Source organism: Hipposideros armiger, unplaced genomic scaffold (assembly GCF_001890085.2).
Source record: "Hipposideros armiger isolate ML-2016 unplaced genomic scaffold, ASM189008v1 scaffold_98, whole genome shotgun sequence".
Taxonomy (NCBI): domain Eukaryota; kingdom Metazoa; phylum Chordata; class Mammalia; order Chiroptera; family Hipposideridae; genus Hipposideros; species Hipposideros armiger.
The window spans coordinates 2,269,949-2,283,929 of NW_017731448.1; the positions used below are offsets into that span (position 1 = coordinate 2,269,949).

Sequence of the window (13,981 nt, forward strand, 5' to 3'; positions counted from 1 at the left end):
CAGCAGCCAGCGTGAGCGGCCAGCAGCCAGCGTGAGCAGCCAGCAGCCGCCATGAGTGGCCGTCCAGAAGCCTGCGACTGATCTGCCTCGCCCAGGAAGAGCACACTGATGGTGCCAACTTGGGCCAGTGAAGCAACGTCCTCCACAACTAGACTGAAGAACAAAAGGACAGCAACTTGTCTGTTCCCCTTCCCCCAATTCCCCAATTAAAAAAAAAATCTTTAAAATAAAAGAATGATTGCAATTTCCAGACTCCATCATATGTTCATCATATGGGGCCAGGAGAGAATTCGGACACACTTATCTCATTAGTAAAATTCAGTAGTTCACTGACTGCAAAGAAAAACATTCCACAATATAGAAATGACTAGATTTGGAAATATTTAGGTCAAGGGTTTTTTTTTGTTTTTTTTTAATGACTCGTCAAGTCCATCCTTGGGTACCTCGATGGTGCTGATTGCTAACACTTGAGCAACAATTTAGAGCTTAAAAATGGACTTGCTGGGTGGTCCACGAGACCTGGCATCCTCATTGTAGGTTTTCTGGGATAGATGCCACATATGTGCTGGTGACAGGCAGGGATTGTGTCATATGCAGTTCTCAAATGGGGAGGTTCCGTTACTCCCACGTGGTTTCAAATACAAGATGATCTGCTGACCTGAGAGGGAAGGAGGGGTTACAAAATGGACCTGTGGTTTTAGGCGATCATGATGCACTCAAAGGGAAAAGGAGGCATTATCACAAGGGTGCCTTCATTCCTGGGTGGGCTGTCCCCAGTCTTTCTATGAGAGTATTTCTTCCCTCTTGTGAACCGCTCTGCCCACCTGGTGGTCATCTTAATGAAACCCGCCTGCATTGCTTTTTGGGCAACTGGAGCTGTGTTGAGGCAAGTCTCAGCGATAGTATCGGCATCCCCTGCAGACAGATGATACAGGCTCTTCCTTTCCCTCTGCCCCTCTCCTTCCTGCAATCACTTCTGGCATACGGATCAAAAAGAAGACACCATTTGACCAATGGCATGCATGCAGAAAACCAATTTTGTTTCACAGATTCTCTGAGCGAACGTTTGCACTGCAGTATTTACCTAGTCTCTTAAGTATTCTCTCTCCCTCTTCTGCTGTCGATTCAGCATTTCATCAGATTAACTTCTCTATGCATTTATCATGATTGCCAGCTATTGAACAAATGCACCAGTTTTGGTGACTTCTCTGTGAAAATTTAGACATAGTAAGCAATTTAGTGTATTACTTTTCCCCTTAAAAAGAACTCTTTTTGGTTTCATGTGAGTGCTCTTGGGTGTCGAACTTCTTGAAGACTTTTTCTAATTCTGAATAAATGTCAGTGTAAGAAGTCATGAAGCTCAAGGGCAAATGCATTTTATTTACCGCTAGCCTTAGTCTGGGATCTTGACAAGAATTGCATGGGGCTCGCTAACTCAAGTTCATGTTCAAGGGCAGTTAGTAGGACTGCTGGTGTATGTGAGAGTCATTAAGCTGCTGACACAGGGTTAGAAGAAGGTTGGGGACAAATAGATTTAAAATTGACATTTCTTAAAACTTTTTGACTTGTAGAGATGAAGTTTGCTGTCTATCAGTATTTGCTTTCCACCATGTTGCTTTCTGAGATCTAAAGGTTTGGGTGAGTAAAGATTTCGCATTTCTCTTTTTCCAAGTAACTTGATAGTTTTTTCTCTTAGATCAGTTGCCACATTCTCCTTTGAGATTTTAATGCTCTGAGACTTTTTTTAATTATTATTTTAACTTGTAATGACTTATAGTCAGCATAGTTTTGAAGAGTTTATCAATGTTTGTAACCAGGACCAGAAGAGGTATATTCATGTCCACAGTTACTTATTCATAATTCTGAAGTCTAAAGGCTCTGAAAAAATAGTATTTTTTTTCCATTATGTTTGGCACAAATTAATTTGGTGACAAAACCTGATCTGAAGGGATGCAAGCTATTTATAGTCTGTAATAATCTTATGCTGTGTGACTATTCATACATGTAGAAATATTTACATGTTTAAGGGTGTGTCCCAGACTCTGCCAGGTGTGTTACGAAATACACCACAGATAACTTCTTAAAATATGAAAAATTATGAATTCCAAAATACATCTGGCTGCAAGAGTTTGAGTTAAGGAACTGAAGACCTGAACTAAACTCTGAAGGTAAAGATTTTTCATTTAGTTGCTAATTTTCAGCCAAAGTCATTGAGCCAAGGGAAATGACAAAACCGTGGATGCAACTTGAAAGGGACAACAGCTGCACTGACCCGAATTGCTCTCTCTCTCCTTCAGCATAATGCAAGTTTCTTGCTCCATGAGAGTCCCATCTGAATAGCACGCTCCTCTGGCCAGGATATTAAATGAGGCTTAACCCGATTACCAACATATTGCTTTATTTCTTGGTGGTAGTAAATTAAGGCTTTCTAGAGTCATACAGCACGCAGTGATTTGAACATTAGAATTAAAAAAAAAAAAAGAACAACAATGAGCATTCAATTTAGCAGAGGCAGGAAGGAAGCAATGTTTAAAACAGATAAATTTCCTAGTGAGGCCTTTTGTTTGGTCTCTCAGAATCTGCTGAGCTGTTTCCCCGGTAACCTCTGTCATAGATTCACACCCCAAGGGGAAGCTGTGTGGAAGAGAAGGTTGGAAAAAAGGGAGAAACTGGGAAAGACAGTATGTGCTGGGCAATCAGTGTGCAAGTCGGCTTTGTCTCCTGTTTTGGAAGACAGGTTAGGCGATGTGGTTAGGTGGTGCTGATGAAGATATTTGTAATGGGATGCACCTTCTTGGTTCAGGGAGCCATTTTGACTCTCCCTTCGCATTCTGGGAGTATTAAAGCAGCCCACTTGGAAAACGTGAGTGCCAAGAGTTAGGGACAATTCTTTGTGACTCAAATTTTGAAACTTTAGACAAGGTCACAAGTCACACAGCAGGGGAATGCTACCTTCGCCTTCTTTCATGGTTCTAAATCCTGTGGCTATCACTAGAGACTATCCCCAGCCAAACAATTCATTGTCCCCCATGGCCTTGTAAGCTGTTGGCCATGGGGATTGGAGAGGAGACCGTATTTCATACGATGCATGAAAGAAACCCCTCGGGCAGACACCACCTCACTCTATTGCTTTCTTTCCAACAAAAGACAAAGGAACGCAGGGAGCCTACAGTGGGAGTGCAGTTGTCGAGCGGTGTGTAAGCTTGATCAGAACCAAATTCCATGTGCTTGCCTTGGAGATGCAGAGGTTCTGGCTTTGCATGGTGGACCCTTTGAGAGAGAAATGGATGCACTGTGTGCACACTGATAGAGCGACATGGCCAGAGAAGAATTTGGAAAGGTCATGTGTTTATTAACAAAAGGCAACTAAGTTTCATAAAACAAGCCATGGAATTTCTTCTGGCATCCCAATTTCGCATGAATGAGGCTAACAAATGGATTTCTATCCAAATAGGACTATTTAACATTCATACTTGGCAATGATTTTAATGTTCTATTCCAAGGGCCCGGTGGGTGGACCAGTACCTGAGCTTTCTCGATGTGTCCCCTTTTCTATTTGTCGGGCATTTTTGAGTGAATGGTATTTAAACATCTGGAAGTGTGCCTGGCATTCTTTGACACAGAACACGCAGACAGCCACAGGGTGGCACTCTGCACAGTTAAACGCTTAGGACTTAACCCCAGCAAGCTTCATGTGATGAAGTCTGGATGCACAAAGAAATAAATAGATGAGAAGAGTAGGAATGTGATCTGAATGACAACGAGCCGAGGTGTCTGTTCCTGCCAGCTGCAGGGCAGATGTGCCTGGCGCAGCCATGTGTGCGCTGAGGGGGATTAGAAAAAACCTTACAGGACATGTGTTCTCTTGGGCCTCGCTTGTTAATTAAAAATTGTGAGGGTCTTTGCTCCTATTGAAAACATTCAGAAAGATCAGCTTGATTGGGGAGGCGGGGGTGGGCTTTGCCGTGATTAGGAATTTCATGACCGTGTGAACTGGGCTGATGCTGCAAGTACGTGGGCACGGAAACCTCCATGGAGCAGGGTGGGAGAAAATGCCCAAGAGACTCACCCACCAGAACAAACAGGGTGGAAGTGACACTCAGATTGGAGTGAAGGGCATACAGGTGTTGGCACTTCCACAGCTCCTGAAAGCATCCACAGAATTTACACCCTTGGAAGAGGGAGATGCCTCATGTGCTCTATGCCAAGGTGTTTCTGCTTATTGACATCTCAGTTCCTTCAATTCTAAAATGCGCACGAAGCGAAGCCTCCAGCTGGACTGCCTCTGATTCAGTGCTGGATTCTGAAGCTGAGGTCCAGAGAGGTCGAGTGCTTTGCCCCAGGTTACGGAGCTGGTTAGTGGCAGCGCTGGGGGCAGAACTCAGGCCCCTCCTTCACCGTGCTGCTTGAGGTAAGAGCCTCTTTAAAAAGGTTTGGAAGTACTTTGTATATACCAGGTGCTGTGACATTAACTTCACAAGAATTTGCTTGGGCGTGAGTGAGATTGAAGAGGGGGGCTTAGGCCAATCAAGCGGTTTAAAGAGAAGGCGGTCTGGAGAGCATGACTATTCTGAGGATTTGTTCTTGCTGTTGGAGAGGGAGAAGTGAGGGGCAGGAGGAAAGGGGGTGTAGAACCCCGGAGATGTGGCCAGGAGACAGACAGACAGAGAACAGGGCTTGTCTACAGACATGGCAATCAGCTTTGTGAGATAGATCTTTTGTGAGAAGATGAGCTGCCTACAAGTGACCTGGCCAGAAACCCGTTTACTGTAGCAGAAATCTCCTGCCACCCACCTCCTTCCGTTCTATGACCTTTCTTGCCCACAAGAAATGAGGAAAAATAAAAGTCCGATGCCTAAGAACCTTCCTGGAAGAAAGAGCTGTTATGAATGGGTGTCGGTGCTTACATATGCTGCTTTAAAAAAAAAAAAATTTCGTTTTGTTCATGTTTGTATGAAAACAGCGCCGGATGGAAGCTGTCCCTTCAGAAGAAGGCAGGGTTGGTGTGCTCGATGACGCAGCGCTTGCAGTGGCGTTTCACAAACCGCAGGGCCTCCACGGACACCTCGCAGTCCTGGACATTGAGCAGCTGGAGGTCGAAGCAGTTGGCCGCCACGATCTGCAGGCCCTGGCCTGTGATGCTCTCACAGGACTTGAGGCTGAGCCGCTTGAGATTGAAGCAGTTCAGAGCCAGGCACTCCAGGCCCGTGTCGGACACCAGTGGGCACTTGCCGATGTCCAGAGACTTGAGTTTGGTGCAGTTCTTGGCGAGGTACTCCACGCCGTGGTCCGTGATGCCCTCGCAGCCCCTCGCGTTGAGGTAGCGCAGCTTGCTGCAGTACTTGGCGACATAGCGGATGCCCACGTCGGTGACCCGGCCGCAGTGCGCGATGCTCAGGTACCGCAGGCGGGACTCCAGTTTGGCAATCTCCCGCAGGCCGAAGTCGCTGACGAAGCGGCAGTCGCTGACGCTCAGCTCCTTGATGGATGTGCAGTAGATCATCAGGTAGCGGAGGCCCTCGTCGGTGAGGCGGACGCAACGGCGCAGGTACAGGTGGGTCAGCTGCGTGCAGTGCGCCGCGATGGTGTGCAGGCCCTCGTCCTCCAGCACGAAGCAGTCCGTCATGTCCAGGTAGCGGATGGAAATCTGTTTGCCATGCAAGGGGGACAGTTTAATGGAGGCCTCCCGGGTCAAGCTGATGCAGGTCACTTTGGAGCACCCTACATAAAGAGACAGAACACACACTCAGAGCGATGACCTCTGGCAATGGGGGGGCCTCGCCTGGGGTGAGGGGCTGCCGCGGATTCTTGCCTTCCCCGAGCCCCGTTCCCACCGTACCCCTCCCTTCTCAGCCTCTGCAAAGAAGGAAAGCAAAGATGGGTTCTCCATGTTCATCTGCTTATTTAACTACTTTGATGATCTGGGTTTGAGGGGATTTGTGGGCTTTAGAACCAGAAAGACCAGTTTCCAATTCCAGGTACATCGCTAGTTGCCAGACATTGGGACAGATCAAACCTTCTGAGTATTTCTTTGGTCTTAACATTGGGATAATGACGTTCCCTGCAAGGTGGCTGTGAAGAAACTGAAATGAGACAATGTGTGTACTTATCTTGCCCTGGCCCTGGAAAGTTCCGGAAGCTCAATAAAGATTAGTTCTCCCTTGCAATGGTCTGGTCGCGCTCTGATCCAAAGAAGTGAGATACGAGAGAGAAGGCTTGGCCCTGATTTTGGTTTGGCAGAAAGAGCTCTGGCTTGTGCTCACACATGGTTCAAGTCTACTTTTTATGGCCTCAGGCAGGGGTCTTAACTTTTCTGCCTCAAGACTCCTTTATGACATGGGAACGAACAGCTGGCGTGTCTCCACTATAGGGAGATAGTGAGGATGCAGTCAGAAAATGGATGTGGAGGTACTCTGAAAACGCAATGGGAAATGCATGTAGTTATTAGTGTAACAAGGTGACCATCAGGGGGAGTCAATTCCACCCTCCTTGGTGAAGGAAGAACAACTGTGTCATCTGCATTATTGTTCTAGCCCCTCAGCCTGTCTCCCTGCCCTACCTTCACCCCCTACCTTCCTCTACTCACAGCTGCCAGAGAGATTCTGGAAAACAGAAATGCAATCATGTCACTCTGCTCAAAGCCTTTGGACGGCACCCATGTCACTCCACGTGTAAAATCTAACGTCTAAGGCGGACTCAAGGACCCCATGCTCTCTGACCCCATCTCTTGACCCTGCTCCTCTGACCCCACTGGCCTCCTTGCTGATTTTAAGACACCTCAGGTGCCCGCCTGGCTTCAGGGTCAGTGCACTGGACAAAGCTCTACAGATGGCCCCATGGGCCTGCCCCTACTTTCTGAGGTCTCTGAGCACATGTCAGTTTATTGGACAATTCTTCCCTAATCACTGTATGAACTAGTATCCCCTACCTTCTTCCCATTTATTTTCAGTTTTCTCTGTCACTTTGTGGTATTATATATTCATTTGTTCACTTTTGTATTTGCTGTCCTCACTCTGGAATGCCAGCGCCTGAGAAAAAGGACTCTGGGCTGTTCACTGCCTTATCTCTCATACCTGGTTCACAGCTGGTGCTCAGTAAGTATCTGTTGAATGCATGAATGAATGAGTGAATGAATGATTTATAAAGTGAATAGAGTCTCCTATAGGAAGATAGGCTAGGGTAATCCAACTTTGAACATTGAATGTCTTTAGGACTTCGACCCTGGCTGATGTATTGTATATCTACTTTGAAAAACAGCTGCCTATTTTACAGTTAATTGTAATGCCTTTCATTTGTGTTGAATTATGAAGTTCACAGAGCGCTTCTATAAACATTTTCTTACCTGATTCTTAAAACAATCTATTTTACAGATAAGGGAATTCCTGCTCAGGAAGATATCTTTAGATTCCCTCACTAAACATTGTTTCTAACCCCTCTTCCCCCAAGAATACATGTGTGTATAAATTATATATATTTACACTATATATTATATAATAATTAAATATTTATATGAAACACTCATTTCATTGTACCTTTAAGTTCACTATATATTTTACCATGTAAACGTGCACAGTATAGTTTTAGCTTGTAAATATGAATAATGAATATGCATAGCCAATATATATTATATACATAAATGCACATGTATACATAGCTCATTCCATTACATAGGCTATATTTATATCATTCATTTTCTCTCTGCTCTTCCCTAATACCCCTGGCAGGTCGGAAGCCAGGTGCCTCACCTCAGGCACCTCGGTGTCCGCTGCCCACATAATACCCAAGGCTTCCAAGCAGCCACACGATAGTGCTAACGGGGACTTTTCCTCCCACCACTTGGCAGGCTGCCTAGGAAACTCATGTAAAATTCAGGTTCTGGGAATAATGGGGTTCAAAAGCCATGTGCTACCAAGTCAAAGAATTTCAGGAAGGAGTAAAGTGGACAAGGCAACACTGGAGAACAAAGATGCAACTTGTCAGAGGCTGCCCACGCCGCTCCAGCGGTTTTGCGGATGGTGGTTGGCACCCCTCAACTCTAGCTTTAAAATTTTCCTTTGTTTTGAGTTTCTTTTTCTAGGGTAACTGTAATCCTACTTATACTGACTTTATATGTCCACAGCAGTGGTTGGCCATCTCTGATGCCTGTGAAGGCACTTTTTTTTCCAAGAGTATATGACAAACTTTGTTCCTACACTCTTAAGTTTCAGTTTGAGATATATATTATATCACACACACACACACACACACACACACACACACACACACACACACACGGCAAAATCTGTTGCCCTCCAGGAAAGATACTATCTTTGGTTCAAGGAAATATATGCCTTATTGATAAAAATGAGTCCCAAATTTAATGAGTTTAGTTGTTTTAGTAAAGAAACTATTTTGATATGCTTATACTGCTTTAGATCAATAATTTTTAATTCTAGCTTTAGCCCGAATTCTCACAGATTTGCTAAGTTTGGGCTGCACAAGAAAACTGGTTCACGGCTCAGTAGGTAACATCTACGGCTAGTCCATGCATCCATTTGTACATTACAGACAGAGAGAGAAGCTCAGAAATCATCCAATTGGACCTTCATTTTTAAGAGATGAGACACCTCAGGCTCAGCGAGATTATGTGACCTGTACAGCCAGACCAGGGCAAAGTTTCTCAGCTCCTAATCCAAGGCTTCAGTTATAGGAGGGGTGGTGAGACAAGACTAGGATGTGGCATGCAATTGATGAACTGCGCATGAGATGTATGGTACGTATGAGTACATCAACGGGAAGTGAACATTTAGACACTGGGAACTCAGAAGTCCTGGAGGTGGTGACATCAATAAAGGGATTCTTGAAAGACAGAAGCAATTTGGATACATAGATATGGAGTCCAGGTAGTAGACAGACAAGAAAGCATGGGCCTGGGGTAGGGTGGGGTGGAGTGAGGACTGTCCATAGGGTGCAATGCAGGGTGTCTGAGAGGATTTAATGGAAACTAAGACAGGAATGTTCTATTGGGATCAGATCATGGGGTGGGGGGGGGTGCTGCCTTAATACTCAGGGTAAGGAGTGTGACCATTACTCCTTATAGGGAATGGTCAATATGGGTTGAATGTATCTGTATTTTTTGTTTGTTTTGTTTTCAATTAATTCCAGATTTGGTTCAGCTTTCACAAATCTGCTGTCATATCTTCATGACGAGGTTGAGATGGAAGTACGGGAAATGGTTAGAGAAGCATGCATTCATGTAGACAGGTAGAGGAGGGGGGATGAACTCGAGGTCCTGGGGAAACAGAATCCCCTGCACAGGAGGTGGCGATGACAAATTCACCTTTAGGCCTTAGAGATGGTTGGGGTTTTCAAGTCCATCTACCTGACCTCCCCTACTCCAAAAACTGAAATTCTGTGCTCTTGACTTAAGAGTTCCAGGTTCCCCTTGTTTTAGTCTCTATGTACACAGGCCACAGGGGTGTGTTGGGAGGCGTGAGAGGAAGCTGCTGAAATATAGTTGGACCTGCATATTACCCAGGTTGGTCTAGAGGAAAGGCATCAAAACGTACATAATGATTAGTGAAGGGACCAAGCAGGACCCACTCACTCAGGCTAGGAGCCCAGGAATTTCCATGCCCAAATAGACAAAGTAGTTTTTGCATTTCTGAATTTCAACAACATTCCAAAAGAGAGGGCACAATTACTCGCAGCCTATATTAAGGGTGCATGGAGAGAGCCCCTTTCACGAAGAAGGGAATTCTAAAAATAAATCACTGTCTAATTGGAGAAAGGAAAAGAAAATAAGGTGTTTATAAAAAGAGGCCCACAATGCACAGAATCTCACAAGTTAAAGAATTCAATCCCTTGTTTTTTGTTTTTTTAACTGAAGAGGAAACACATCTAGAGAAAGCTGTGAAGTGTCCCAAATCACAAAGTTTTGAAACTAGTTTCCACCACATCACAAAGCTTTCTCTTTCCAGAATTCCTTGGAGGAAAAATGTAAGAAAACCTCTTCGTTTCCTGCTTCTTGATGCCAATGGCTGCTCACGACTGAACATACGGTTACTATGGTTTTGTAATGAAGCCAGCTGAAGAAGGGAAGCAAAGAGTTGCTTTCCAGCAAGGGAAAGAATCTGCAAAAAATAATTGACTGTCATCTGAAATATTTTCAGATGTCGGCTTTCGAAAGGGAGAGCAAGCTGAGAGAGCTGGCTTGTTACCTCAGGTTTGGTTGGAGGGTATCATTTACCTCAGATGCTTGTAAATCCCAAATTCTGTTTATGTGCCCGTCACAGTGGTTTTTCCGTCTTGACCCCTCCCCAGCAGCCCCTGAGGTTGTGGCTCATTTCTTTAACTCCCTGATGTATCTTACACACTTCAGCCTCTCGAATGTTCGTCTTTGGACTGGGCAGCAGATGAGATAAAGAGAGGCTGTTAGTCTGGCCGGATCCACGTCTGGCGCCAAAGTGTGAGTCTGGGTTTTAATTCTTCCTGCCTGAGAGAGGTTTTTTGAGCAAAGCAGCCATGCTGGGATTTCCCTCAATTTTTAAAAGAACTAACGGCTCCATTCGATAAGCTTTACTGCTGCACTCTGTAATTGAGAATTTGCTTAAGAAAAGACACGAAATCAACCCACACTGAGAAGAGCGGGGGTGAAATATAAGTAGATATTTGGCCACGATCGGTTTTCCCCAGTGTCTGCAAAACAGCCCTCAGCACAGCTCTCAGACTCTGTGGAACAATAGCCAGTGGAAGTGAGGGTGGTTTCCACACTACCTGTGCTTGAGTGAGGTATCTGGTTCCTATTTACCTATAGATTAGATGCTTGGTTCCCATTAGCTATGGTTACTCTGAAATAACTGAGAGCTATGGAAGGAAAGACATTTAAAAGTCACCCTAACTTAAACTGCAAAAGGTACCTCCGGTTCCTCTAAGAAGTTGACGTTTGATGAAAGGGATACCTCTGGCCTGCAGGGGCCTGGTTATCACATAGAAACAATTACTCTGGAAGTCAGCCTGCCTCGCACCGAAGGGGACCCCTACGGATGCGGCAATGTCAGCTACTTCTTTGGGACGGTGCCTTGGGAAGGCCCCACTGATGGGAGGTCCGTTGCCCTTTACCTGACACATCCAGGTGCTCCAGGTTGGGGCAGAGGGACACCACGTCAAAGACGGCCTCGTTGGAGATATTGTAACAGCCCGAGACTTCCAACCGCCGCAGTTCCGGGCAGCACTGGGCAATGGTGTAAAGCCCTCGGTCCGTGAGCCGCCGGCAGCCACTGACAGCCACGGTTTCCAGCATGAGACAGACGTTGGGGGTGTCCTGGCAGAGCCTGCGGGTCAGCACCTTGAGGGCGCGGTCCACATTAATGGTCTCGCCCGTCAGGCGGATAGTCCTCCAGAGCCGAGGGTCCCAGGCCAGATTGTACCAGCGGCGGCACACGCGGGCACAGCGGCACAGCTGGTTGGTGGGCAGGAAGGAGAAGATCTGGACCATGGAGTGGTCCGGGAGCCGCTCTATGCTGGCCTGCTCCTTCTGGGGCCTGGAGGCGAGCCGGATGAGCGGGTGCGTGAGGCGGGTCGGGGGCGGGGAGTGGACCATGGCCACGGTCTCCCCGGTGATGGAGGACGAGGAGGTGGACGAGCCCCTTCCATTCTGAAACCCGGGCAGGGTCGGTGGACATATCAGGGCTGGGCTGGGCGTGCTCAGTGTGCGCATGCTCAGGTCGGAGTCTGCCAAAGGAGAGAGAGCAAAGGGTTAATGACGTCCAGAGTGGAGCTACGGGAAGGAGGCAAGTGCCCGGGGACACGCATTCCACTGACACCCATCCTGGGCACAGCCTGCTGAATCCACCTCCTGAAGCAGAAGCTCATGCAAGTTTCACCCGTTCCCGGAAGGGGCTCACCCTCCATCATCTACACCAGGGGCGGGTGAACGTTTCTGTAAAGGGCCAGATATGAAATATTGGAGGTACTGCCGGCCATATGGGCTCTGTCTCTGCGGCAATTACTCAACCCTGCTGTTGTGCAAAAAGCTGCCATAAACAATATGTAAACGAACAGGCGTGGTAGTTTCAATAGAATTTGTTTTATAGGAACAAACCAGCTGGATTTGGCCTGAGGGCCATAGTTTGCTGACCTCTGATCTACATTAATGGTGATTATCTAAAGGGCACAACTTCAAAGTTTCATTATTTCTGTTCTGGAAGGAAACTTCATATATTATGAACACAAACTGATTTAATTTCCCAATTACATTTCGGTTAGGTGGAAAATACGCTTCATTTACAAATGTGGATAATGAGTTTCAGCAAGGAAGCTGTGCAGGCGGGTGGGTGCAGGGGAAGTTCGCTGCCCTGCCATCCCCTAACCCCTAGCACCCAGTCCCCTGTCTTTTGATAACAGTACCCCAAACTCTGGGGCCCGGGTCTGGGGAACACCCCGCTTCTGTCAGATTTTAGATGGTACTTCCAGGCCTTGAATATCTGTGACAATATTTATTTTTCATCCTTATTAACAACTCCTTCTCTTTGCTTTTGAATAATGTGAGTCATATTCTGTTCCTTGGAGCCACATAGTCACTTGATGAGGACACAGGGGTTTTTAAGTTTATGAGGGATTAAGTTCTTCAGAATACTGCTTTAAGGAGTCTTCTCATTTCATATCCCATCCCCCCATCTTGATAAATATGTATGAGAAAGAATTTATTCTCTGTAAGTATATGTTATATATTTAACATATATAGGATATATTTATCTAAGAAAACATTTATTCTCTCTAAATATGTTTACATATTTTATATATTTAATGCACATATTTATATATACATATATTTTGTGTGTGTGTATATATATATATATATATATATATATATATATATATATATATATGAGAGAGAGAGAGAGAGAGAGAAAGACAGAAAGAGACAAAGAGCCAAAGAGTATTTATCTCCAAAATACAAATTTCTTTGTGAAGTTGTGAGTTGGGCTAGATGATTTCTAAGTCATTTCCAGCTCTGATTATAGCTCTAAAGACACAAAAATTTTATCCTTGTGCGCATTTCCACATGTTCATACTTTGGGAATTTTCAAACACTGGTGTTTTCAAAGGACTTCTAGCAATAGCATGCAACACAAGAAATTCTGACACCTGCGTCTCCACTTACTGTCTGTGTGTAGTTTCCTTACCGATATATTTTTCGTAGTGCGATAATTTTTTTTCTTTTAATTTACATTTTTATAACCCAACGCTGTCCTTCACATATCCACAACTTTGGTCATGAGCATCTTTGAATTCTTGTCTGCCCCTATCCAACCCCTCCCCATTCCCTTCCCCGCCACCCGCCATCCGGGGCCTTGTCTGGTTTCTTGAAATACAAACACCTTTTGTGACTGAATGTGAATACCACCTCCTGTAAGAATATATTTTCCTGCTGTCTCTGAGATATAATTAATTCCTTCCCTTTTTAAATCCCCACCATTTGTTATCATTTGTAAATTTACCTTTCCTTAATGTGTTTGATTGCATTATTTTTCTCAATTTTGCACCCCTCCCTGTATCACCACATCCTTTGTCATGTGACTTTGTAATTCCTCCCAGGCAGAGTATATTTCCTTGGTCTAGTGATGTTGGGCTTGGCCTCATGACTTGCTTTGGCCAATGAGTGCTAGGGGATGTGATGTGGTTGGGCTTGCCCTCTGCTGGTTCTCTATCACCATGAGAAGAACACTGCTGGACAGTCCATTGATTGCAGGATTATGAGAGGCCCATGGAGCTGACAGAACTGGCCCCAACCTACAGCTGTGAGCCAAGCTCAACCAAGCCCTGCTGTGGTCAAGCAATGCCCAGATGAGCCACACATGTGTGAGCTGAAATAGAGTTGGGAGTGATTTGTTACACAGCATTACTGCCTCCTATTATACTAAAAACTCCTTTGCGACAAGGATTAAGGCATTTTCTTATTTGTGTCCTGGCAGCAACTGATATGGTTTATGGTACATAG

General features: G+C 45.4%; 1 protein-coding gene across 1 annotated transcript in view; it reads right to left on the reverse strand.

The window, feature by feature from the left end:
* Nucleotides 1-2,381: 2,381 nt before the first annotated feature.
* Nucleotides 2,382-13,981, reverse strand: part of FBXL7 (F-box and leucine rich repeat protein 7) — a 362,973-nt gene continuing 351,373 nt past the window's right edge. The window contains exons 3-4 of the mRNA XM_019646216.1: nucleotides 11,101-11,712; nucleotides 2,382-5,721 (exon numbers count right to left, since the gene is read on the reverse strand). Of these exons, the coding sequence (XP_019501761.1) occupies nucleotides 4,985-5,721; nucleotides 11,101-11,712 (1,349 nt within the window). The 3' untranslated portion in view covers nucleotides 2,382-4,984. The remainder of the gene's footprint in view (nucleotides 5,722-11,100; nucleotides 11,713-13,981) is intronic.